The sequence below is a fragment of the Mus pahari genome, chromosome X (assembly GCF_900095145.1).
Source record: "Mus pahari chromosome X, PAHARI_EIJ_v1.1, whole genome shotgun sequence".
Taxonomy (NCBI): Eukaryota; Metazoa; Chordata; class Mammalia; order Rodentia; family Muridae; genus Mus; species Mus pahari.
Window position 1 is genome coordinate 82813788 of NC_034613.1, and position 25309 is coordinate 82839096.

A 25309-nucleotide genomic window follows, 5' to 3' on the forward strand; every position below is an offset into this window, starting at 1 on the left:
GTGTTGGGGTATTCAGGACTGACTGAGGTGGGAGTGCTAGGTTCTGATGATGGTGAGTGGTCTTGGTTTCTGTTAGTAAGATTCCTACGTTTGCCTTTCACCATCTGGTGTTCTCTGGAGTTAAATAGAGATGGGGGCCCAGTGATTTTGGGAGGAAAAGGGCAATGAGTGGCTAACTCACTGATACTAAGGATACATGAAAAATCCTCATGGAAACTCAGTAGTTAATAAGCTAGTTTCAAAATATGATAAAAATGGAGTTGGAATGGATATAATATGCGTGGAGAGGGCACAATGTTCCTCCAGAAGACATGGGTTATGAAGTCAAAATTCACATTACCAAGTACAAGTTTCCTCCCTACGAGTTTTAAGTTCTTTGAACTGAAATTAGCACAAACACAAATTAATGTGTGTATGTAACACATTATCCTTATTTCATGTAAAGGCAGCCTAGACAATCATTTCTTATTGTCACAGATCCTGGTTTACAACAAAGGATATGATACCATGAAAAGTATGCTCAACTCTTTATTGACTTATATAGCATTGCAGTGACAAGATTTTTTCAGTTTTTGAAATACTCAAGGTTACTCCTGCATCTCAAAACTCAGCCATCACTAATTGAGATCTGGACTTTCCTTAAGAATTCTCAAAATTACGCAAACCATTTTATTTAAACAAATAGACATTTCAAAAGTAGATACTGAAAATAATGACCTATTTCCCCTTTCTGTTAAAGCTGACTTCATTGGTGAGCCTATTGAAGAACATGTTAAACTTTGAAAAATAAAAGGACTACAAAACAAACTACATTTTTAGACCCTTTAGCAAGACCCTTAAAGCAGTAAGAAAGTGTTACAGACTGGGCCCTTTAGAAGCTTGATGTTTTAGTACTCAGCTTACTAACAGAAGACCTTAAACATATTCTAAAGTGTTTCTTCAACTTAAGAGATACTCTTAGATTCTAAGTGCTATGGTGCTCAGTGTTTAGCCATGTATTAAAGTTGCTGTTGGAACAGTTGAAATAGTATGAAAACCACTTCAGGTTTGGGTAAAACCATATTATTTTTGAAAGATAATATTCTATCAAATAATTACATATCTGTCAAAGAATACTGATATAGCTAGAGATTACTGTGGAAATGATAGATAAATATAGTTGAGAAATTAAACCATTTCTGTGAATTTTTAAACTTAATTTTGAATGAATCACTCACTCTTGGGTTTCTGCATGCTTTTTAGGAAAACATTTGCTTGAGTTTGATTCTTGGAGTTTTTGTTGAAGGATTTATATGAGAATCACTATGTTGACTTTGATTGTATATGAGATGGCCATTATACAGAAAAAATCATATCCTGCTGAAATTTTAACTTCCTTTAGGCATTAAAATTAGTTTAAGACAGAAATAAAGTGGGAAGCTATAGAATAAATGTATCTGTAAAATCTAGGAGTAACATTGTTTTCATTAACTCTAAACCTTCCTTTTAAACTTTGCAATAATTGTTTCTTTACTATAAACAAAATCTAGCTACAGAAAATTTCTAATTACTTAAAAATGCAACAACATTAATCTCTGTTCTAGTAACAAATAAAGTACCAAAACATTATTAGTTTAAACATTAAAAACTAACATCTTATTATATTAAAAATTGGATATATGACTTATGTTTTCTTGTGGCCTGAATTTTATCCTAGATGCCAAAGCTTGTCTAGATGTTGGGAGGCTACAATTTTAACATATTATTTAACTTACAGAAATTTCCAAATGAAGATACATATACTAGCCAGCAGCCATGGAATATCTAAATGAGATTCATTAAGACTCAAAATAAATTGTAACAGAAGATTGATTTCAATATGCTCTTCAAAAAATATTAGTAACAGGGTTGAGAAAGAGAAAAGGGAACACACTGGATTCCCCATTGGCTTCCATAAATAACTGGGGAATACTGTTTTCAATAGCATCTTCTTGTGGAGTAGAAATATTGGAGGTTACATAATCATGGTCACATAAAGCTGATATGACATTTGGTGGGTTCTTCAGATCATCTAAAAGTATGTCATAATCTTGAAGATTTTCTCCAAAATCACACATTGGTGTCCCATCCAATAGGAAAAGCTCCGGGTTTTCCATGCATTGTATCATATGATTGTCTGTGGAGAGACAGTGTTTTGTTACATGTAATATAGGAGGAGAAAATTTAAAACAAAGCATAATTCACAAGTCTTACACAGTTAAATGTTTCATGAGAGACATTGTTATCCTAATCTTTTGAGTTACAAACTCTTTCAACTTGGTTATCTTATCCAAGAAGAATGTACTATTATTCTTAGATGTAACTATCAGCCTTTTTTAGGCTATCAAGTTTTGGTACTTCTATATAGGAAAAAAGATCTAATTACATCCAAATACCCATTTAGAATTAAGGACGCACTAACCAATAGAACATAAATTTGGCAGATTACATTATTCAAAAAATATAAAGCTAACTATGAATGACTAGGTGTAGTAAACAGTAAATGACTTATTTTCTGAAGAAGAACTTTTAATGTCAAGTGAAAAACTAAAAGACTTACACTGTAGCCTTTTGATGTTTTATCATGTTTTTTAAAAATCAGCCAAACAACAATTTATTTTTCCTAAAGTTTATACAGTCTGGAGTCTAACTTCTTGAGTTCTTTGCATATATTGGATATTAGCCATCTATCAGATTTAGAATTGGTAAAGATCTTTTCCCAATCTGTTGGTTGCCTTTTTTGTCCTATTGACAATGTCCTTTGCCTTACAGAAGATTTGCAATTTTATGAGGTCCCATTTGACATTTCTTGATCTTACAGTACAAGCCATTGGTATTCTGTTCAGGATTTTCCCCCTGTGCCCATATGTTCCAGGCTCTTCCCCACTTTCTCCTCTATAAGTTTCAGTGTCTCTACAGAGCTAAATAAAGAATTTTAAACTGAGGAATGCTGAATGGATGGGAATCACCTGAAAAACTGTTCAACATCCTTTGTCATCAGGGAAATGAAAATCATAACAACCCTGAGATTCCACCTCACACCATTCAGAATGGCTAAGATCAAAACTCAGGTGACAACAGATGCNGGCAAGGATGTGGAGAAAGGGGAACACTCCTCCATTGCTGGTGGGATTGCAAGTTGGTACAACCACTCTGGTAATCACTTTGGCGGGTCCTCAGAAAATTGGACATAATTCTTCCAGAAGATCCAGCAATATCTCTCCTAGGCATATACCCAGAAGATGCTCCAACATGTCATAAGGACACATGCTCCACTGTGTTCACAACAAACTTATTTATAATAGCCAGAATCTGTAAAGAACCCACATGTACCTCAACAGAGGAATGGATACAGAAAATATGGTACATTTACACAATGGAATACTACAAAGCTATTAAAATATCAATGAATTCATGAAATTCTTAGGCAAATGGATGCATCTGGAGGATATCATCTTGAGTGAGGTAACCCAATCAGAAAAGAACACACATGATATGCACTCACTGATAAGTGGATATTAGCCCAGAAGCTCAGAATCCTTTACAGAAGGGGAAACAAAATACCCATGGAAGGAGTTACAGAGAAAGTTTGGAGCAGAGACTGAAGGAACGACTATCCAGAGACTGCCCCACTTGGGGATCCCTCCCACAAACAACCACCAAACCCAGACACTAGGCAGATGCCAACAAGAGCCTGCTGACAGGAGCCTGATATATCTGGCTCCTGAGAGGCTCTGCCAGTGCCTAATACAGAAGTGGATACTCACAGTCATCCATTGGATGGAGCACAAGGTCCCCAATGAAAGAGCTAGAGAAAGTACCCAGGGAGCTAAAGGTGTCTGAAGCCCCATAGGAGGAACATCAATATGAACTAACCAGTACCCTCAGAGCTCCTTGGAACTATACCACCAATCAAAGAAAACATATGGTGGAACTTGTGGCTCTAGCTATATACTTAGCAGAGGATGGCCTAGTCGGTCATCAATGAGAGAAGAGGCCATTGGTCCTGTGCAGGCTCTATGCCCCAATATAGGGAAACATCAGGACCAGGAATGGGAGTGGGTGGAGTGGGGAGCAGGGGGAGGGGGAATAAAATGGGGGGGGGGAACCAGGAAAGGGGATAACATTTGAAATGTAAATAAAGAAAATATCTAATTACAAAAAGAAAAAAATTTATATAGTCATCATCAGAGCTCTTTCATATATATAATCTTACTTAAAATAGCTTATAAATGACTTTAATCCAAGCACTTGGGAGGCAGAGGCAGGGAGATTTCTGAGTTTGAGGCCATCCTGGTCTACAAAGTGAGTTCCAGGATAGCCAGGGCTACACAGAGAAACCCTGTCTCGAAAAACCAAACCAAACCGAAACCAAAAACAACAACAACAAAAAACTTATAAAATGAAAAAAAAGTAGTTTATACATGAATTGACTGAGGCTTTCAAATGGTAAATGGCTTGCAAAGGATCATAGGATCCCATGGATAGTTATTTGTGAGCCTGGAACTGAGACGCATGGTTTCTGACCGCTCTATAAATCTCCTTCTGTACCTTTTCCCCCACTGAGGTCAAGCAGACTTTTCTCTTCTTCATTTTTCATTAGACTTAGACTCTGGGTAAAAAGAGAAAACACTAGAATTGGTATCAGCATATCATTTTTAGTGAAGTTAAGTAACTGAGATAAAATATTTCCCTCAAGGCTCTGAGAGTATGGTGTGTTTTGCACATATGAGGCCCTACTTTCAATTCTCTGCACCCAAAGCATGTTTCTTGAGAGATTAACACAGTTAAGAAAAGACATTACTGTTTATCTTGTTTTCTAAAAGTTGGTTTTTCTTTCAAACTGCTGTTTAAGCAGAAGAGGAAAAAACCAATTCACAGTACACCTACAGCCAACTATGCCATGTAGTACTTCCACTTAACTTGAACTAATATCTACCAATATTCATTGGGCAAAACAGAAGGAAACACATTATGTTTTATATATGAAAATGCACGTTTTAACCTGAATAATGAGACTCAGCAAAACCGACTAATGTGCTTGGCAAAAAGGAAACAATACTTCTTTCAAGTCATTCCTGTCTAAACAAGATAACAAGAATGAATTCCCTCAGAGTCTAGCCCCATTATTGGTTAATGATGAAAAATAATGGTTCCATTTATACAGCTTCCGTAGTTGAAGAAATCATTCTGAGAAAATAGGGTTTTATTTTTCTCTTAAAAGAGCAACAATGAGATTTTACCAAATTAAGGGAAAGGTCTGCAAGTATACTTTTAAAGACAGTGTCTAGGAGGAATTGTGTTTCCTTATTATTTGTAAATAAGTGAGGATTTTCTTTTAATTTTATTGTTTTATATATTTCATGATTTTATTATTATTATATGTAATTGATATACAATTACATGACTTACCTCCCTTTAGCCCCTTTCAAGTCCCATGCCTTTAACTCAATCCATGCATTCACCCTCACTCAGCAAGGAAGATTGTTTTTGTTTGTTTGTTTGTTGTTTTGTTTGTTTGTTTTGAGACAGTTTCTCTCTGCAGCCCTGCCTGTCCTAGAACTTACTCTGTAGATCAGGCTGATCTAGAACTCACAGATATCCTTCTGCCTCTGCCTCCCAAGTGCTGGGATTAAAGGTGTGTGCCACCATACCAGGCTGAGGAAGATTTTTAATAAAGACAGTTTTTTTAAAACAAAAATTAGATGCTCATTTTTTGTATTTCTCTTTTATTTTCCAGAAAAAAAAGCCAAACAAACCTATAGCTATTTCATAACCAAATACCTTGCTGATGGGATTTGGGAGGGGCTAGAGGGAGGATATTATTCCACTTTTTGAGCAGGAAAGTCACAAATTTGAGTGGATGAGCTTACCTCACTGAAATGATCAGAGTTGTAATTCAATGCCTTCCTAGATAGTAACGAATTGAGCTCTAACAAATTTCCTTCAGTATGATGTATATCCTTCTTATCCCTGCAATGACAAACACAGAGATGGGGAGTGGAGGTAGATGTAAACCATAGCATTATTACTTCCAAGGAACAATCTGTCAGAAAAACCCACCAGACAATGAATTGAAAAGATGATGCCAGGTTCTCAACCAAGAAACCATAAACCAATATTTCACGTTTTGCACTTTTCAGTTACAAACATCACATATCTAGACTATAAAGCCTACTGCTATAATATTTCAGAATAGATACAGCAGTTATAACACAGTGTAGCCCACTTCTCAGTGAAATTCCACAGTTTTCAACTTGGTGAACTCCAGAAAAGGATGGAAGGAAAAGATTATTTTAGTCTTTTTCCGTAATTTTCAACCCAAGAAAGCTGTCAATAGCCACAAGATGTTCATGTGCGTTTTGACCATTTAATACAAAATAAAGATGATAAATCACTGTTTCAGAAAACTAAGATCCAAGGCATCACAACAATATAACTAGCTGACCCCAAATGACTAGCATATCCTTATATTTATGCGATTGTAAATATTCAAATTTAGGCTTAGAAATTCCTCTCTATGAAGAACATCCAGTCTGAATATCACCAAAAGATGAGAGTCACATACTTGAGTAAGTGGGACACACATAGTATCTGTCAGTAAGCAAATTTGTTACACATTTTTTACTTTCCTTCTGAGGCTCTTGACTGCATTTGGTCATTAGGAAAACCAGCATTCTGAGAAACACTTGTACTTATAGCAAACATCACAATCAGTATTGATACTCAACTTGACCTCAAGAGGCTATTCAATTCCTGTATGCCAATAGCAGAGGAACCCTTTGTTTCTCCCTATGTTTTACTTAATCTTGTAGATCTTGGACTCAGCCTTAATAGCCAAGTCTATCAATGTTAATCCAGCTCAAAATAATCATCCTAATCAATACTGTCATTGTCATGGTTTGTTACAGATCTGGTGAGATTCAGTATACTAAAAGGTAGATTAGTGTCTAGAGTTGTTACTTTATGCACATGCCTAAGAGTCTACAGTTTAGTTTGGGGTCAAGCTGAGGAAGCTCTTTTGGGTGTGTTTGTCAAGAGGATATTTATATATCAAGTCTATCAGGAACGAGATGTGATCTTTGTCCTCTGAGGTTAGGCAATAAATGAGAACCAGTAATGAATTATACAAATATAAGATGATAAAGCACTCAAACAGACAATTGTAAGCACTGCTGATGAAGGTGAAACTTAGGCAGACATCCCCAGGGCAGAGTTGTGCTGACAATGGAGCCTTTGTGACTCCAATTTAGTAGGATTTTTGCTGAAGCATACACAACCTTCAAGTTTCAGGAAATGAAGACATTTCTTCTTTTTTCTTATAGTTCAGTTCCAAACAGGAAGTTTCACTCTAATATCAGGGCTAATATTGGGCATTGGGTGGAGTATTTTACACTGACAATGCTGGGTTCTCATTTAACACCAGTGGAGAAACAGTCAATGTATTATCAGTATATCTGTATAATACATGAGAAGCAATAATGTCAGGAATTGAAGTATCTAAGGCAAAAGCTTCTTTCATCATATCATGCTTCTCCCGGCATAACATTAAACTTTTTTTTTTCAAAACCACGTAAAAGAGTACCTAGATTAAAGATGGAGGCCACTGAATACCTGTTAATTATATTGTTATACAAATTGTCTGATTTCTCTTTCATCAAAATTGAATCCTGAGAAGAAAGATCTAATTCCAAAGAAATATCCTTAGGTGCTTGTTCAACAGTTTCTTCAGTTATTTGTTCTGGTAGGAATGGTATGGTCAAATCCAACTGCATGGTCTGTGACTCTTCATTCATAGGTTTATCCTGAACCGACACTTTGGGGTATTCTCTGAAAAACAGTACAGGGAAATATTAACCCAACATGTTGCAAGAATTCAAATCACATGGCCTATAGTATATCCATTTATACCGTGTAAGCAGATTCGCAATAATCAGATCAAAAATTTATATTGTGCCAATATGTTCTCATTTAACTTCATTTATATAATATATGACACAATGCTGTAACATACTTCACAGATCAAATGCTTATTTAGCAATAAAAAATAAACTATTAGTCCTTGATGAAACATAAGTGAACATGCAAGAAATGCTAAGAGAAATAAACCAAACACAAGAGATCACTTATATGAGTCTACTGATACAAAGAGTCCAGAATAGTCAAATTTAAATTTTAGTGACAAAATACATTTTATAAATGGGAATGAAAAATCAAATTGGGGTAATGAAAATCCTCTCATGAAAGATAATGCTGGTAAATAAATAGTAACTGCACTATAAAGAGCTGAATATAAAACTTAACTGTAGAAAATTTATAATATAACCTATATTCACACATATCTTATATCCACTGTTTCAATTAACCAATGACTAGATAAGTAAAGTATATATACATGCATACAACTGAATATCATTTATGAATAAATACTGGCACTAAACTGTGACCTTAATTTTAATTGAGAAAGAAGTATAGGGACTATTTTGTCATTTAAAAGAGGAAATCTAAAGGTAAAATAATATAGTTCTTTGATTGTTATATTATATAACAAGTTATTTAAGCTTATATCAAGGAAAAGATACAAGTTACAGTGCAACCTAAATTTTTCACTGATTAGTATATAACTATAATAGAGGTTAATTTAATCACAGTATTAATGATTTTGTTCCAGTAGAATAATTAGGGGGTAGAGAGATGGATCACTGGTCAACAGCACTGGATGTTCTTCTAGAATAGCTGGGTTCAGTTCTCAGGTCCAATATATGTTGGTTCACAACTGTTTGTAACTCCAGTTCTAGGAGATCCAAGGCCCTGTCCTGATTTTCATGGGCACTAGGTACACAATTGGTACACAGGCATACATGCAGGCAAACACCCATGTGTATATATTTTCATTAAAAAATCTCATATAGAATAATCAAATTTGATTAGTAATCTTATTTTCCATATTTTCTTCTGAATTGAAAATTAGAAATCTCTCAAATATTTGAATACCTTCACATTGAACCTAAGAAGACAAATTATCAAGTTAACTTTCAGGTAAATTTGTATAGTTATACCAGAAGATCCAGCAATACCTTTCCTGGGCATATACCCAGAAGATGTTCCAACTTGTAATAAGGACACATGCTCCACTATGTTCATAGCAGCCTTATTTATAATAGCTGGAAGCTGGAAAGAACCCAGATGTCCCTCAACAAAGGAATGGATACAGAAAATGTGGTACATTTACACAATGGAGTACTACTCAGCTATTAAAAACAATGAATTCATGAAATTCTTTGGCAAGTTGATGTATCTGGAAGATATCATCCTGAGTGAGGTAACCCAATCACAAAAGAACACACATGATATGCACTCACTGATAAGCAGATATTAGCCCAGAAACTTAGAATACCCAAGATACAATTTGCAAAACACATGAAACTCAAGAAGGAAGATCAAAGTGTGGATACTTCATTCCTTCTTAGAATAGGGAACAAAATACCCATGGAAGGAGTTACAAGAGATAAAGTTCAGAGCTGAGACGGAAGTAAGGACCATCCGGAGACTGCCCTACCCAGCAATCCATCCCATATACAACCACCAAACTTAGAAACTATTGTATATGCCAGAAAAATTTTGCTGACAGGACCCTGACATAGCTCTCTCTTGTGAGGGACAATATCTGGCAAATATAAAAGTGGATGCTCACAGTTATCTATTGGATGGAACACTGTGCCCCCAATGGAGGAGCTAGAGAAAGTACCCAAGGAGCTGAAGGGGTTTGCAACCCTATAGGAGGAACAACAATATGAACTAACCAGTACCCCCTGAGCTCGTGTCTCTAGTTACATATGTAGCAGAGGATGGCCTAGTTGGCCATTAATGGTAGAAGAGTCCCTTGGTCTTGCGAAGATCATATGCCTCAATACAGGGGAATGCCAGGGCTAGGAAGCAGGAGTGAGTGGGTTGGGGAGCAGGGTGTGTGGGGGGTATAGGGGACTTTGGGGATAGCATTTGAAATGTAAATGAAGAAAATATCTAATAAAATTTGTATAGTTATAGACATTTGAGAGATTTTTAACTTATGGCCATAAAGTTTGAGATACACTTACTTCTTTCTTTAGAAATGCTTTTCAGTATACTCTGCTTTTGAAATGTGCCTACTGTTAGGAATATTTACCCATATCCACTTGGCAGACATGACACTACCAAGATGGCTTTCATATTGTTGGCCTTAAGATATCATAAACCCCTTATCTATCTATCTATCTATCTATCTATCTATCTATCTATCTATCTATCTATCTATCGATCTACTCAATCTCATACAAAAATTTAATTCAGGAATTTGTTCTTAAAAAATATGAACTCACTATTTTGCTTTAAAAAATCCCCACATGTTAGAAACAAGTGATTTAGAGATAGCTTGCTAATCTCCTTTGTATTCCTAGGTACAGTATACTCATATTTACTGCTATAATAAGCTTTCCCTCAAATATTTCACTTCTAGCAAAATATTCTACCTCTTGGGTTTCCTTTGATATTGCCTTAAGTTATTTTATAAACATATGCCTTCCAAATAGTAACTAGAAGTCTTTTCCTTTCATAGTCCCCTTGCTAGACATTCTTTTGTAAAACTCTTTTCTTCCTGTACTAGATTTACAATACTTCATCTGGACTTCCAAGTATACAAATAGGTTTTTTTAATGTCTAAACAAGGTCTTAATCTCAGTACTTGGGAGGGAGAAGGAGAAAGATTTATATGAGTTCTAAACCAGCCTGATAAACATAGAGAATTCTAGGACAGACACGTGACAACCTATCTTAAAAACAAACAAACAAACAAATAGTCTAAACAAATGTCTAAACATTTAATGTCTAAAATGTTTAAAAAACAAACCTTAATATCTAGTTGTCTCTCTTCAATAAAACATACTTAAAAATAGCAAATGCAAATAATCTTATTAAATATTCATTAAATGTTACATTTAAAAAGAAATCATAGAAAATAATTCATGTAATAAAAATGATACAAGACCTGTATCCAAAGTGAATGGGTATCCCTAAAGGTTAAATATTGGCACCCACATTTTGGTGGTAACTAAAATGTGACTGACGGGATTTAAGGTCTGACTACAGGAAAGAAACCATGCCTGGTATTAGAAACTTATCCATCTACCAACTACCAACTAGCAAAGTCATGAATCATAAAGGAGAATCAATAAGCATCACTTTACTGAGCCAGCATAATTTCTAACTCTATATTAAATACCTAATCCCACAATACATATAACTCAAACCCCTCATCAAAGAAGCTTCTCTTTGCAACAGAAGGAAACCATTGTAAAGACACCACAGTTCTTAAAAATGCAGAGAACTGATTGTGGGGTGTACAGCCTCAAATGATACATTTGTAACACAATGCCTGCACCTAAGGTTCAGGGAACACTGTGAAAGAAGGGGCCAAATGGTAGTAAGAGCCAGAGGACCAAGAAATATTATGTGAGATTGTGTTTCCTAGAAATACAGGGAAGCTATACTCATGATACCTTAACAATAATGGCTGTTTAAACAAGACCTGAACAAACCCATCACCAACAGACTTGCTAAAAAAAGTGGGAGTGGAAATCTCATGAGCCCCTGCTTAGACAAGAACTATATACACCTAATGGCTTTTAAAAGAGGGAAAATCAGTCTTTCACGGGTATGAACCCCTTAATTAATTATCCAATACCAAATTGTCAGACCTGGAGCCATATACATACAAACAACACTAAACAGATTTAGCAGGTTGTATTCATATATTAATGCATATGTAAATATAAAACTAGTAAAGAAAAAGACCAGGAATGTGAGAGTGAGAGTGGTAATGTGGGAGGGGTTAGCAGGAGGAAAGGGGAGGGGGAGATCATGTAATTATAATAGTTAACATGTATACAAACGCCAAAACAATTCAGTAGGTGTATGCTGTGTGTGTGTGTGTGTGTGTGTGTGTGTGTGTGTGTGTGTGTGTGTGTGTGTGTGTGTGTGAGAGAGAGAGTGTGTGTATGGTTGCCTATGTAAATAAATGTGGNATGTGGGAGGGGTTAGCAGGAGGAAAGGGGAGGGGGAGATCATGTAATTATAATAGTTAACATGTATACAAACGCCAAAACAATTCAGTAGGTGTTCTCTCTCTCTCTCTCTCTCTCTCGCTGTGTGTGTGTGTGTGTGTGTGTGTGTGTGTGTGTGTGTGTGTGTGTGTGTGTGTGTATGGTTGCCTATGTAAATAAATGTGGAGAGTAGAGGGCAATTTTAAATGTATTTCTAACTTGTTCTTTGGGTTAGAGTCTCTCCATTGAATGTGGAGCTTGTTATTTAAACTATGCTGGCAGGTCCGTGAGTCTGTAAGATATGGCTGTTTCTTTCCTTCACTGCCAGGGATAAGGAGTTTTGTCATGATGCCCAGCTTTTATGTGGATGCTCGGGGTCCAAACTGAGGTCATTAGGCTTCCATGGAAAGTACTTTACTCATTGAGCCACCTTCCTAATCCCTGAAAATCTCAACCTTCTTGGCCTCTTTTTCATTCAAATATGTGCTTGTTACATTTATTAAATTTGTAATGTGTACTAATTTATTTTTTGGAGAGTTGAGTCACTCAACCTACGGAATTCTGTGTGATATGCAATTACTTTAATAATGAACTTTATCTTAAGCCCTTTAACTTATTTCCTTTTTATAACTGTCACCATTTTTCTACAAGAATTTCAACTGATTATCTTCAACATGCAGAACACACACACACACACACACACACACACACACACACACAATAATCTCCTGTTGTGATATAAAAACTACTGTTCTATAGTAAGAAAATAATTCAAGTCAAACTGCTTTGTAGATAGTTTTTGTTGTTTATGAAAGGGAGTAATCAAGTCCATTATATAGTAAATATATACAAATAAATAATATCACCAGTATTCAGTTTCATTACCAATATATTGCCCACAAAAACCTGCTTACCCATCATCTCCACTTGGCTGGTCTGCAGATGAAATTAACTTTTTGGATTCTTTCAAAATTGGTATGACTCTATCATGGAGACTTTTATATTTGTCTTCAATGAGTTCGTAACCATCTTTTAATATCTCCATCTAAATAAAAGGTTCGAGAAAATGAGAATGCTTCTGTGTATATATCTAATATTTCTTGGACCACATTTGTTGCAATTCCCATCAAAACCACTTAACAGTTAAAGAAACTAGGGGTAGAAATTTCTTTGACAACAAATAATTCATTTTGAACCCATCTGCCAACACTGTTTTGCTTCAAAATCTTACAGCTTCCTTCTTCTTGTCCTCTGGAATACGGAAATATTGATGATCCCATTCAGAAGCTGAAGCTTCAGATATGAATGATAATGACCTGTAATGAGATCCACAAATGTACTGTCAGAAACTATATTAATGTTGTAATGGTCAGCCAGCTCTGTTGTATAGAACCTGAGTTTTATTCATCCTTTGTCATCATGATTCCCACTGGAAATTAGTGCTTTACATCTCAGAATCAAAGGGAAAGGTCACTTAAAAGAGCCAGTGATCATTTGGAATTGTATCCCTGGATGTTAACCACCTGCCAAAAGGTTTAAAAATTTTTAGTACATCTTGTAATCTAAAACTGAAGCCAACAGTAAAGTTCCTATGCCTGATTCTAGAGCTGAGGCATAGATAAAGCCTATGGCATTTTACTATGTTCAAAGTAAATATTAACAATAATGATGTCTGGACATACTTATTAATTCATCTATTTTAGTAAAGATTAAAATCCTTCAAGTAAATTATGAATATATTATTATATTCTGAAATCATTAACTGGATAAAATCAGGAAAATGGAAATATTCTTTCTCATGTAGAATTCAAACTAAAAAGAAGAAAGATGTAATTAGAAAACCATCACGATACACTATGATAGTGTTATAAAATTTAATTATAAATTTTCAGTTAGAGACTTTTGACCCACTGTCAGCTATCCGGTGAAATGAGAGGGCATGTTTGGACTTCAACCCTTGCTACAGATCTTCACTCAGGCCCTATTATTCTGTATTTAAATAATATTCAGGACATTATAGCAGGCCAGTCTGGTCCCCCACTCTTTGTATTCTGTATTCCCCCATCCCCACCCATTTCTCTGTACACTTGCCTCCTTCTTTTACCTCTTTCAAAGAAGAACATAGCCTGGCTTGACTTAAATGGTTTTAGGGGATCTACTTCCTTGGAATGAGACTGTTATACATTATTTGTGTGCATATTTATAGTCTTCTTTTTTTCACTTTATCTTAAATCTCTTATATAGTTTTATTTCTTCTCTCATCATCCTTTCTGCGTGTGTTCCACTCTTATTTCCTACATAGCATCCTAATGCTAATCACTTTTCTCAGTGTGATTTCTTGCTGCTTTTTATTTCTCTTGATATTCACAATAACTAATATATTAATTAGTAGAGTGCTGTGTGTCCATTTACTTCCTAAAATGATTAATTCCTAAGGAGAAAGGATTGAGTTGTCTTGTAATCAACAGGCATTGTATTTTATTGTGGGTTTATTGCTGGATAATGGTGTGTTTTGCTTTTCTTAGTAGGTCTTTTTTTTTTCCTGTGATGACACATACTTATTCCATGCATTGAGACATATTCGGAACTAAAAAATAGGGCCTAAATAAAAGAAAATGTTTTAGCCAAGAGAATAAAGGATCCTGTCTTAGAAAACTCACCTTTTCCTCTTTTTTAGTACTGTATGGCTTTCACTCATCAAATCCAAGATAAAATGAAGTACCTGAAAACAGCAGAGACTGTTTTTTACCTATGGCACCATTTTCATTATTTAGGGAAAACAACACTACAACAGAAAGCTTGTGAGAGGTTCCAGAAAGTACAACTGTAACTTTGTTTAAGTACAATTGGTTTTCACATGACTTCATATTGTAAATATTTTATATTTAAGCACAAAGCACCAGAAAATAATAATTCCCAGAAAAGAAAAACAATCACTCCTTTAAAGAACAGCTTATACCTGTGTCAACAGTTGTTGTTGCTCACAGTACTTCTTCCTTAGGTTTGTAACTTCAAGATATAGTTTTGAATAGTCCCTGAAACATAAATAGATTACTTGAATTAACAAGGATATATTAATGTTCCTTAAATTTTTGAAAATACCTAAAATAATGTTGAATTGCCTGGATTAATAGTATCCATTGTGTTCTCACAAAATTATACCCTTATTGTCCTAGTATAATATTAGTGCCTTTTAATTGAAAATCACTGCCTTTATTAGTTAATTAGTTCACATAGATCTTAGAGCTATGAATTTTTAGTGGTGCTGATAATAACCTAGGACATTGCACATGCTGGGAAATCATTCTACCCCTAAATTGCATGCCCAATCCCATACACTTATAGGCTTGAAAGCTCAGATTAACTTGATACTTTTGAACTTCAGTGATCAATAGAATGACATACATCATACTTAGATTGTTTGCACATCCTTCTTTAATACTTGAGAATATAAGGTCATAAATTTCTTATTATTCCTCTAATCGCTAGAGGAGAAAAAGATTTCATAGAAGTGTATGAGAACAAATCTGCAGGTTAGCAGTTTCTATTAAATATTACAGGAGACACATGCTACCATATTACATTTCTAACAGTGAATTAATTTTTATATGCAAATTTCATTGAGCTATGTGCTTTAAGAATAAACAGTAGGGGAATGACAGGGCAAGGAAGCGGATGTGGGTGGGTTGGGGCTCAGGGTGAGGGAAGGGTATAGGGGTCTTTGGGGATAGCATTTGAAATGTAAATGAAGAAAATATCTAATAAAAAAGAAAAAAAGAACAGTATTTTTTTTTCTAAATAAGATTGAATGTACTTCCTTATAGATACATTCCCTTTTATCAGAGGCATTGGTTGAAATGCAGGATGTTTGAACGTGTCTAATTACAAAGATAATGGTAATGATACAATTAGTAACGGGAACACAAAAACCTGAACAATGTTTGCAGCACTACAATTATGGTTTTGGAGAATATTGATTTGGTAATGTGCTTTCTTAAGTTTTGAAGCTTAGTTGGATTGCATACTTTGGAATGTAAGTACACATAACATACAAAGGAGCCCACAACAATTAGCTATTAATTCAGCTTCACAGGTAAATGGATAAGCTAGAAATTATGAGACGGAATGAAGTAAGCCAGATGCATAAAGACAAGCACTACATATTCTGTCTTATTTATGGTTCTGAGCTATGAATCTTGAGATGTGAATGCATAGTGTGGAGTGATCACAACAATGAGGAAGGCCAAAAGGGACCAAGGATGAAAAGGAGAAGTGCTAGAGAGGGGACAAGCAGGACACAGGTATTATGAAGGGGGAAAGAAAGAAAATTAGAGGGACTTTTAACTGTGAAGGGGGAGTGTATTAGTCAGTGTTCTCTAAGGAAACGAAACTGGTAGAATGAATATGTACATTAAAAGCAGTTTGTTAGACTGGCTTATAGGATGTGGCCCAGATAGTCCAGCTATATCTCATTTATATAATCATATGTATGCATTTAATCATATGTATGTATTTCTTACTCTGCTACTCATTTTGAAATATATACAAATTTATCTTACTCCATAGTGGAATAGAATACTAGAAATGGTCCACTGTCTTTAATTTCTCTCTAATCTCTTATATTTTTGTGTAAAGTCCACTACTGTTGTGTTAAGAAAAAAAACCCAAAACCAAAGCAAAAAAAATCCCAAAACAAATCCCCAGGCGTATTTAGACTAGTGACAGCTAATTTGGATGGCAGCTACCTTGATGATGGTCAGGTTTTAAATAGGAAGAGAACCCAAATGGCAATATGTTCTTTTGGATGATATTTCTATGTAGGAAGTCCTGATGTAAATGTATATTGTTTTAAAGAGAGCACTTGTCAGTTGTTTTGTATACAGTAAATGTACATGCTTTTAACTCTGCAAACCAGTACATAGTATTTAGATAAAGTTCAGACACATTTTTATATGCACAGGGTGATACGAGAACAAAAGTTGCCTTAGAGAATAACTTCTATAAAGTGGGCATTTAACAGGCTAACATGTTAAATCCTAGTGTGTGTGTGTGTGTGTGTGTGTGTGTGTGTGTGTGTACACACATACATACATACTAGGTTTCCCCCCCCTCCTGGCAACCCCCATACGATCCCCCTTCCCCTGCTTCTGTGAGGGTGTTCTTCCACCCATGCACCCATTCCCTCCTCCCAACCCTCGATTCCCCTACACTGGGGCATCTATCAAGCCTTCACAGGACCAAGGACCTCTCCTCCCACTGATGCCTGACAAGGCCATCCTCTGCTACATATGCAGCTGGAATCATGAATACTTCTTGGGTGGTGGCTTAGTCCCTGGGAGCTCTGGGTGGTCTGGTTGGTTGTTATTGTTGTACTTTCTATAGGGATGCAAACCCCTTCAGCTCCTTCAATCCTTTCTCTAACTCCTCCATTTGGGGACCTTGCACTCAGTCCAATGGTTGGCTGCGAACATCTGCCTCTATATTTGTAAGACTCTGGCATGGCCTCTCAGGAGACAGCTATATCAAGCTCCTTTCAACATGCATTTCTCTTTCTTTCTTTCTTTCTTTCTTTCTTTCTTTCTTTCTTTCTTTCTTTCTTTCTTTCTTTCTTTCTTTCTTTCTTATTTAGCATCCACAATAGTGTCTGAGTTCAGTGACTGTATCTGGGATTAAGCCCCAGGTGAGACAGTCTCTGGATGGCTTTCTTTCTTTTCTTTCTTTCTTTCTTTCTTTCTTTCTTTCTTTCTTTCTTTCTTTCTTTCTTTCTTTCTTTCTTTCTTTCTTTCTTTCTTCAAATTTTTATTAGATATTTTCTTCATTTACATTTTAAATGCTATCCCCAAATTCCCCTATACCCTCCCCCTGCCCTGCTCCCGTACCCACCCACTCCTACTTCTTGTCCTTGGCGTTCCCCTGTACTGGGGCATATAAAGTGTGCAAGACCAAGGGGCCTCTCTTCCCAATGATGGCCGACTAGGCCATCTTCTGCTACATATGCAGCTAGAGACATGAACTCTGGGGGTACCGGTTAGTTCATATTGTTGTTCCACCTATAGGGTTGCAGATTCCTTCAGCTCCTTGGGTACATTCTCTAGCTCCTCCATTGAGGGCACTCTGCTCCATCCAATAGATAACTGTGAGCATCTACTTCTGGATTTGCCAGGCACTGGCTTAGTCTAAAAAGAGAGAGAACTATGTCAGGGTCCTGTCAGCAAAATCTTACTGGCATATGCAATAGTGTCTGTGTTTGGTGGCTGACTATGGGATGTATCCCCGGGTGGGACAGTCTCTGGATGGTCCATCCTTTCATCTCAGCTCCAAACTTCATCTCTGTAAGTCCTTCCATGGGTATTTTGTTCCCTATTCTAAGGAGGAATGAAGTATCCACACATTGGTCTTCCTTCTTCTTGAATTTCGTGTGTTTTGCAAACTGCATACTAGGTTCTTTCCAGCCTCTGGCTATTATATATAAGGCTGCTATGAACATAGTGGAGTATGTGTCCTTATTACCAGTTGGAACATCTTCTGGGTATATGCCCAGGAGGGGTATTGCTGGATCTTCTGGTAGTACTATGTCCAATTTTCTGAGGAACCGCCAGACTGATTTCCAGAGTGGTTCTACTAGCTTGCAATCCCACAAGCAATGGAGGAGTGTCCCTCTTTCTGCACATCCTCGCCAGCATCTGCTGTCACCTGAATTTTTGATCTTAGCCATTCTGACTGGTGTGAGGTAGAATCTCAGGGTTGTTTTGATTTTCATTTCCCTGATGATTAAGGATATTGAACATTTTTTTCAGGTGCCTCTCAGCCCTTCAGTATTCCTCAGTTGAGAATTCTTTGTTTAGCTCTGTANTTTTTCAGGTGCCTCTCAGCCCTTCAGTATTCCTCAGTTGAGAATTCTTTGTTTAGCTCTGTACCCCATTTTTTAATGGAGTTATTTGAATTTCTGGAGTCCAGCTTCTTGAATTCTTTGTATATATTGGATTAGTCCCCTATCAGATTTAGGATTAGTAAAAATCCTTTCCCAATCTCTTGGTGGCCATTTTGTCTTATTGACAGTATCTTTTGCCTTACAGAAGCTTTGCAATTTTATGAGGTCCCATTTGTCGATTCTTGATCTTACAGCACAGGCCATTGTTGTTCTTTTTAGGATTTTCCCCCCGTGTCCATATCTTCGAGGCTTTTCCACACTTTCTCCTCTACAAATTTCAGTGTCTCTGGTTTTATGTGGAGTTTTTTGATCCACTTAGACTTGAGCTTTGTACAAGGAGATAAGAATGGATCAATTCGCAGAAAATGTGGTACATTTATACAATGGAGTACTACTCAGCTATTAAAAACAATGAATTTATGAAATTCTTGGGCAAATGGATGTATCTGGAAGATATCATCCTTAGTGAGGTAACCCAATCACAAAAGAAGTCACTTGAAATGCACTCACTGATAAGTGGATATTAGCCCAGAAACTTAGAATACCCAGGATGGCCGTCTTTCAGTCTTTTCTCTGCACTTTGTCTCCATATTTGCTTCCATGAGTATTTTCTTCCCCTTTCTATGAAGAACCGAAGTACCAACATTTGGTATTCCTTCTTGAGCTTCCTGTTGTCTTTGAATTTGTTTTATCTTGGGTATTCTGAGCTTTTGGGCTAATATTCACTTATCAGTGAGTGCACACCATGTGTGTTCTTTTGTGATTGGGTTACCTCACTGACAATGATATTTTCTAGGTTCATCCATTTGCCTAAGAATTTCATGAATTCATCATTTTTAATAGCTGAGTAGTACTCCACTGTGTAAATGTTCCACATTTTCTGTATCCATTTCTCTGTTGAGGGACATCTGGGTTCTTTCCAGCTTCTGGCTATTTAAATAAGGCTTCTATGAACACAGTGGGGCATGTGTCTTTGTTATATGTTGGAGAATTTTTTAGGTATATGCCCAGGAGTGGTATAGCTGGGTCCTCAGGTAATATGTCAACTATTCTGAGGAAATGACAGACTGATTTCCAAAGTGGTTGTACCAGCTTGCAATCCCACCAACAATGGAAGGCTGTTCCTCTTTCTCCACATCCTTGCCAGCATCTGTTGTCATCTGAGTTTTTGATCTTAACCATTCTGACTGGTGTGAGGTAGAATTTCAGGGTTGTTTTGATTTGCATTTCCCTGATGACTAAGGATGTTGAACATTTCTTTAGGTGCTTCTCAGCCCTTTGAGTTTCCTCAGTTGAGAATTCTTTGTTTAGCTCTGTTCCCATTTTTTAATAGGACTTAAATCCTAGTGTCTTAAGTAATCAAGTGACTGACAAACTGAACAGACAACAAAAACTATTATTTTGATAAAACATAAAATCTTAACCTCTTAACCAATTTTCTTTGTCAAATGTTACTGAGAGTAGAAAAATATTTTTTAAAAAGCCTTGTTGCCTTGGAAATAGAGAATTAGGTTGTGATTCCACATCAGTAAAATAAAGTTGGCTTCATACAAATCCTTAAGGTAAGTTTACATCTTGATTTTCTGCATATAGTACCTCATGTTAATTGTGATTTTAGCACTTAATAATATTTCTCTTAGGAGAGACTCAAAAATAGTGACATTACTCCTTTTCTTTAAATATCAGCAATTTATGAAAACACATATGTGTATATACTAAGAAAGAGTGGTGAATCAAAAAATATGTTTAGAACGGAATAAAATACACTAAACTCAATTTATGATAGAATAGAACAGTTTACTATCATCTTTTCACATGGTTAAAAATTAAAATGTGTTTGACAAGCCTCTCACCAAGCAACAACACCTAAACTTTATATGACATTTTTTCCCTTCAATACCAAATTCTAGAGTCAACTATTTTTTATTTTTGAGACTGTAATTTAAGTACAAATTTTCTATAGCTTCTACAGTTAACAGAAGACACAACTTCACAGCAAATTTCTTGATCCTCTGGCTCTTACAATCTCTTCACCCTCTCTTCTACACTGTCCCCTAAGCCTGTACCACCTCCTGCATTTGTTGTATGTGGTTCTGTTGATCTTTGGCATTCTGTCTTGCTAAACCAGTGGATCAGAGAGCTTTCTTTGAGATTATGAGATTGCGTGATTGTTTCTCCTAGTAACATCAGAGGCTACACTCGTAAAGTCTCACCAACATGACTGCCCAATTGAGATCAGCAAGATACAGACTGAACTGGTTATATTTAAGAATGTATATGCACATGCATATGCATATATGCATGCAATAACAACTAGTGGAAAAAGAGGCCAAGGACTTGAAGAAGAGTAGGGAAGAATATATGGGAGAGTTAGGTGAAAAGAAAGGGAAGAGAGAAATGTAATTAAATTATAATTGCAAGGTAAAAATGAAATCGCTACACTAATTAGAGGAAGAGATGAATATGTCCAGTGACTACTTTCAAGAATTAGTTTTTCTATACTCATCTTTTCATCTTACTCAGCTGATAGATTCTGAGATTTTTCAGTTTCTATTGTGGGGATCTAAATTCTTCTAAGAATTAGTTCTATATATGATTAAAAATAATGAAAATTTCACAAACATTTGCTTAGAAGGAACCCCAGCAGCGACTTTGTTCACTATTTAGGTGTAGTTTTTGGACTTGTTTGCACATAAAACTAGGTAGAACCCACTGGAACATTATCACCCACACTAAATATACAGATGCAATGGTTAACGTTCAATAGCAGGCTGACATGCAAAAATTAACATGAAGGACTGCTCATATTCAATTTCAAATCTTGATTTCGATTCTATGTTGATAAAAAATACTTCTGTCGTCTACATCCCTTCTCTCCTTTCTCTGTTGCCGTATATGAAAATCTTAATTTACTAAGTTAAATTCCAATGATAGACTCATCAAATTCAAGGTTCATTTACACTTCAGTTGAAGATTTTCAGAAAAATATCAATTTTAATATGAAAGCTGATGAGTATTTGCTATAACTTATCCACATATATCTTCTCTAAAGTAAATAATAGGTTATAATATTTTCTCAAAGTTATTACTGTGAATATTTTTAGCTGGTTAAAATTTGCTTTACAATATTACTTCCTGAATTCAAGCCTTACTGTCAGAGACATTTCATGGTGTTTTATGGACTCTGATTCTTTATAAAATGCTGAAGACTATATTAAAGAACTTATTTTATAGGCCAAACTGAAATAAGAAAGAACAGGTTGAAGGAAGTATCAGAAAGTGCATTAGTTATGTATATCAGAGTACTTACATACAGAACTTATACGTTTAACACCCTTGTCTAGTTTTCTTTCTTTGTTAAAATGGAAATTTCTATCTAGCTTAGTATTCATATTTCTATTGTTGTCTTAAATCCTGGTGATTTTACTTTTGGTTTGTACAGTGATGTGATAGGTCATTATAGCAATATTTGAGTTATTACTGGCTCATAGTAGCAATTCAAGATTTAAAGCATTTGAAACAGTGCTGTGTTTTAACTTAAAAGAAATCACACCAAAAGTACCATGCAAAATAAGGGTGGTTCTTCATAAGTCTGAAGTAATCAAACTTAAATCCTTGGTAACAGATGCTAGAGCATTCGGACTAACACGTACTGTTTCATTTGTGTATATTTGGCATCCATCTTCTTCTGCATGTCTTTAAACTCTTCCATTTCAGTCACAATTTTCTGAAACTCATCGGAGTAGAGGCTGGCATCTTCAATTTTTATTGTTGGCTTCTAAAATGAGAACATTATAGTTAGACTGGTTAAAATTTTGGCATACCATTAACTATCCATTATGATTACTAATGAGAAGGAAAAAGCATGACAAATGGATAAAAGTACATTTAATTCTGTAAATGTACCTTGATTATAGTACTACACCATGCATGCTTCATATTATAGTTATTACACACATTATTGAGTTTCCACTAACTTGAAAGCTCCTGAAAGTTAGACATATAGNTTCTGGGGGCTGGAGAGATTGCTCACCAATTAATAGAACTGGCGGCTCTTCCAGAGGACCCAGTTTATTCTACTTAAGTCCTAGGGGATATGATACCCTCTTCTGGCCTGTGCAAGAACTACATGTGCATGGTGGATAGGCAGATATGTAGGCAAAATGCCCACACACATAAAACTTAAATGAAAAATGAAAAAAAAAATAGTTTCAGATACACTCCCTCCTGATTTCAAGGATAATTTACAAATACCTTACAGACATATGTATTATATATATCACACATTATATACATATATATACAACATACATATATCTGTGGCTTTATATATAGTTGTATTGGCACACATTTATAACCACAGAACTCTGCAGGCTGAGGAAAGGAGGTCCTAAGTTTGAGGCCAAAAATGCCTCATTATCCTAAAAAAGAAAAGAAAAAGAAAAAGTCCAAGTACAGCAGATTTTCTATCATTAATGAAATTACAATACCTTACAGGGACAAAAAATTCAATTTATAGTAAGTACTATAACATAACCAAATATATGGGACTTTGACAAAGAGTATATTAATTTTAAAATGTTCTGTTATACACACATCTAATTCTGTTTAGAGTTCAAGTGTCAACTTTTCCCTCCATTTTTCTATTGGGAAAGATAATAAGCATAATTTGGGAGTAGGTATATCTCATGAGTAATCTACACTGTGATTAAGTCTCAGAAATAACCCATAATAAACTTCAGATTCATTTTAGGCTCGCTGAAATGTAAGTGCATCAAACTATGTGCTCTTTCTTTCTTTCTTTCTTTCTTTCTTTCTTTCTTTCTTTCTTTCGTTTTTACGAAATCAAGCACCATACATACTATGGTTCTATAATTTAATGCACAATAATGCACAGAATAATGTGAAAATTAATTTTGCAGGTAGTGATTAGAACAGCTTTAATGATTTGTATGTGTATTGTTTTCAAGGGTTTATAGGATGCATTATCCCCATAGTCAATGCAATTTTGAAAAGTCTCATTCATTCAGAATCTTACAGTATGGGCAAAATAAAAGTTTATTATTTTTAATGCAAATGAGAGAAGTAATGAAAATAATTTAAACAAATAAAACATTTCAATTATTCTAAATTGAAGCTTTATATCATACTACATCTGTGAATAGGAACTAGAGATTCCTTTTCCTTCAGAGTAAAAATTCAAAATTTTGAACAGAAACTTCTACCTTGTTTTACCTGCTGTAAATGTGTTTGAAGAATAAGCTGATCTGGGAAGCAATGCAATGCTATGTAATTAACAGACCAGAGAGAAATTGTATGTTTCAACTTTAAAACATTGGCCATGAAAAGCGATATGTAGTAAACTACAAATTAGCAGTACAGATAATAATATATTTGAGCAGGATTTAGAAGAGGAAGCAATTACGTTAGCAATGAGCCAGGCCTCTCTTGATTCTGTGATGAAAAACACATGCCTACTACCTGGATAGCTCATAAACTAGGCATCTCATCTTCAGATAGTCTGTCTCCCTTCTACAATATATGCCAAACTAATGGAATAAAAGCTATCAAGCCATTGCTACATAAAATTATGTCTTTGTTTTTAGCCATAAGTAATTAAAATAAAAATATGGTATCTTTTGTGTATTATTACTTTCACTAACGCGTGAGATATGAGAATCACTATTCCCCATGTAGAAGTTTTAATCTCATATTAAATACTCCTTAGGAGTTGTGTCTTGAAATTATTCTTAATTAGACCAAGAAGATTTAAGTATTCAGTAGGATCAGAGCTGAATGAACATGACTCCTTTTTCAATGTGATTGAAAAATGACTCACTGAAGCACTATTTTTCATTTTCTACTCCTAGAATTGAAACTGTCATTCTTCAGTCAATATGACTAAAATAAAGGCTGTTTCAATTTGGTATTAAAAAGTCCAAATTTTGTCTGTTTTGGTGGTATGTTTTTCTTATGACCATTTCATACTCTTTTATTATTTGGTGAACATTTTGCTTGTATGTGTTATATTAATATATACCAATATCTACTGTATGAAAACTTAAAATCAATCTATGTATCTATGGAGAATTACACCTACACTAAAGGCTTTTTTAATGATGTGTCTATTTTGGTGGTCACTCATGGTCTTGAAACATCCTTTGATTTTTTTTCCTAGGGCAACTAGGATATTCTAGTTATATAGATAACTAATATATTCTCTCTCTCTCTCTCTGTCTCTCTCTGTTTCTCTCTGTCTCTGTCTCTGTCTCTGTCTCTGTCT

General features: G+C 35.4%; 1 protein-coding gene across 1 annotated transcript in view; it reads right to left on the bottom strand.

Annotated features, from left to right (window-relative positions):
- Positions 1 to 1865: 1865 nt before the first annotated feature.
- The window catches only part of LOC110313352 (heat shock factor protein 3), a 49552-nt gene continuing 26108 nt past the window's right edge, over positions 1866 to 25309 (bottom strand). Inside the window, exons 4-12 of the mRNA XM_021187438.1 lie at positions 22680 to 22804; positions 15055 to 15130; positions 14756 to 14817; positions 13327 to 13411; positions 13010 to 13140; positions 7633 to 7848; positions 5892 to 5991; positions 4570 to 4630; positions 1866 to 2155 (exon numbers count right to left, since the gene is read on the bottom strand). Of these exons, the coding sequence (XP_021043097.1) occupies positions 1866 to 2155; positions 4570 to 4630; positions 5892 to 5991; positions 7633 to 7848; positions 13010 to 13140; positions 13327 to 13411; positions 14756 to 14817; positions 15055 to 15130; positions 22680 to 22804 (1146 nt within the window). The remainder of the gene's footprint in view (positions 2156 to 4569; positions 4631 to 5891; positions 5992 to 7632; positions 7849 to 13009; positions 13141 to 13326; positions 13412 to 14755; positions 14818 to 15054; positions 15131 to 22679; positions 22805 to 25309) is intronic.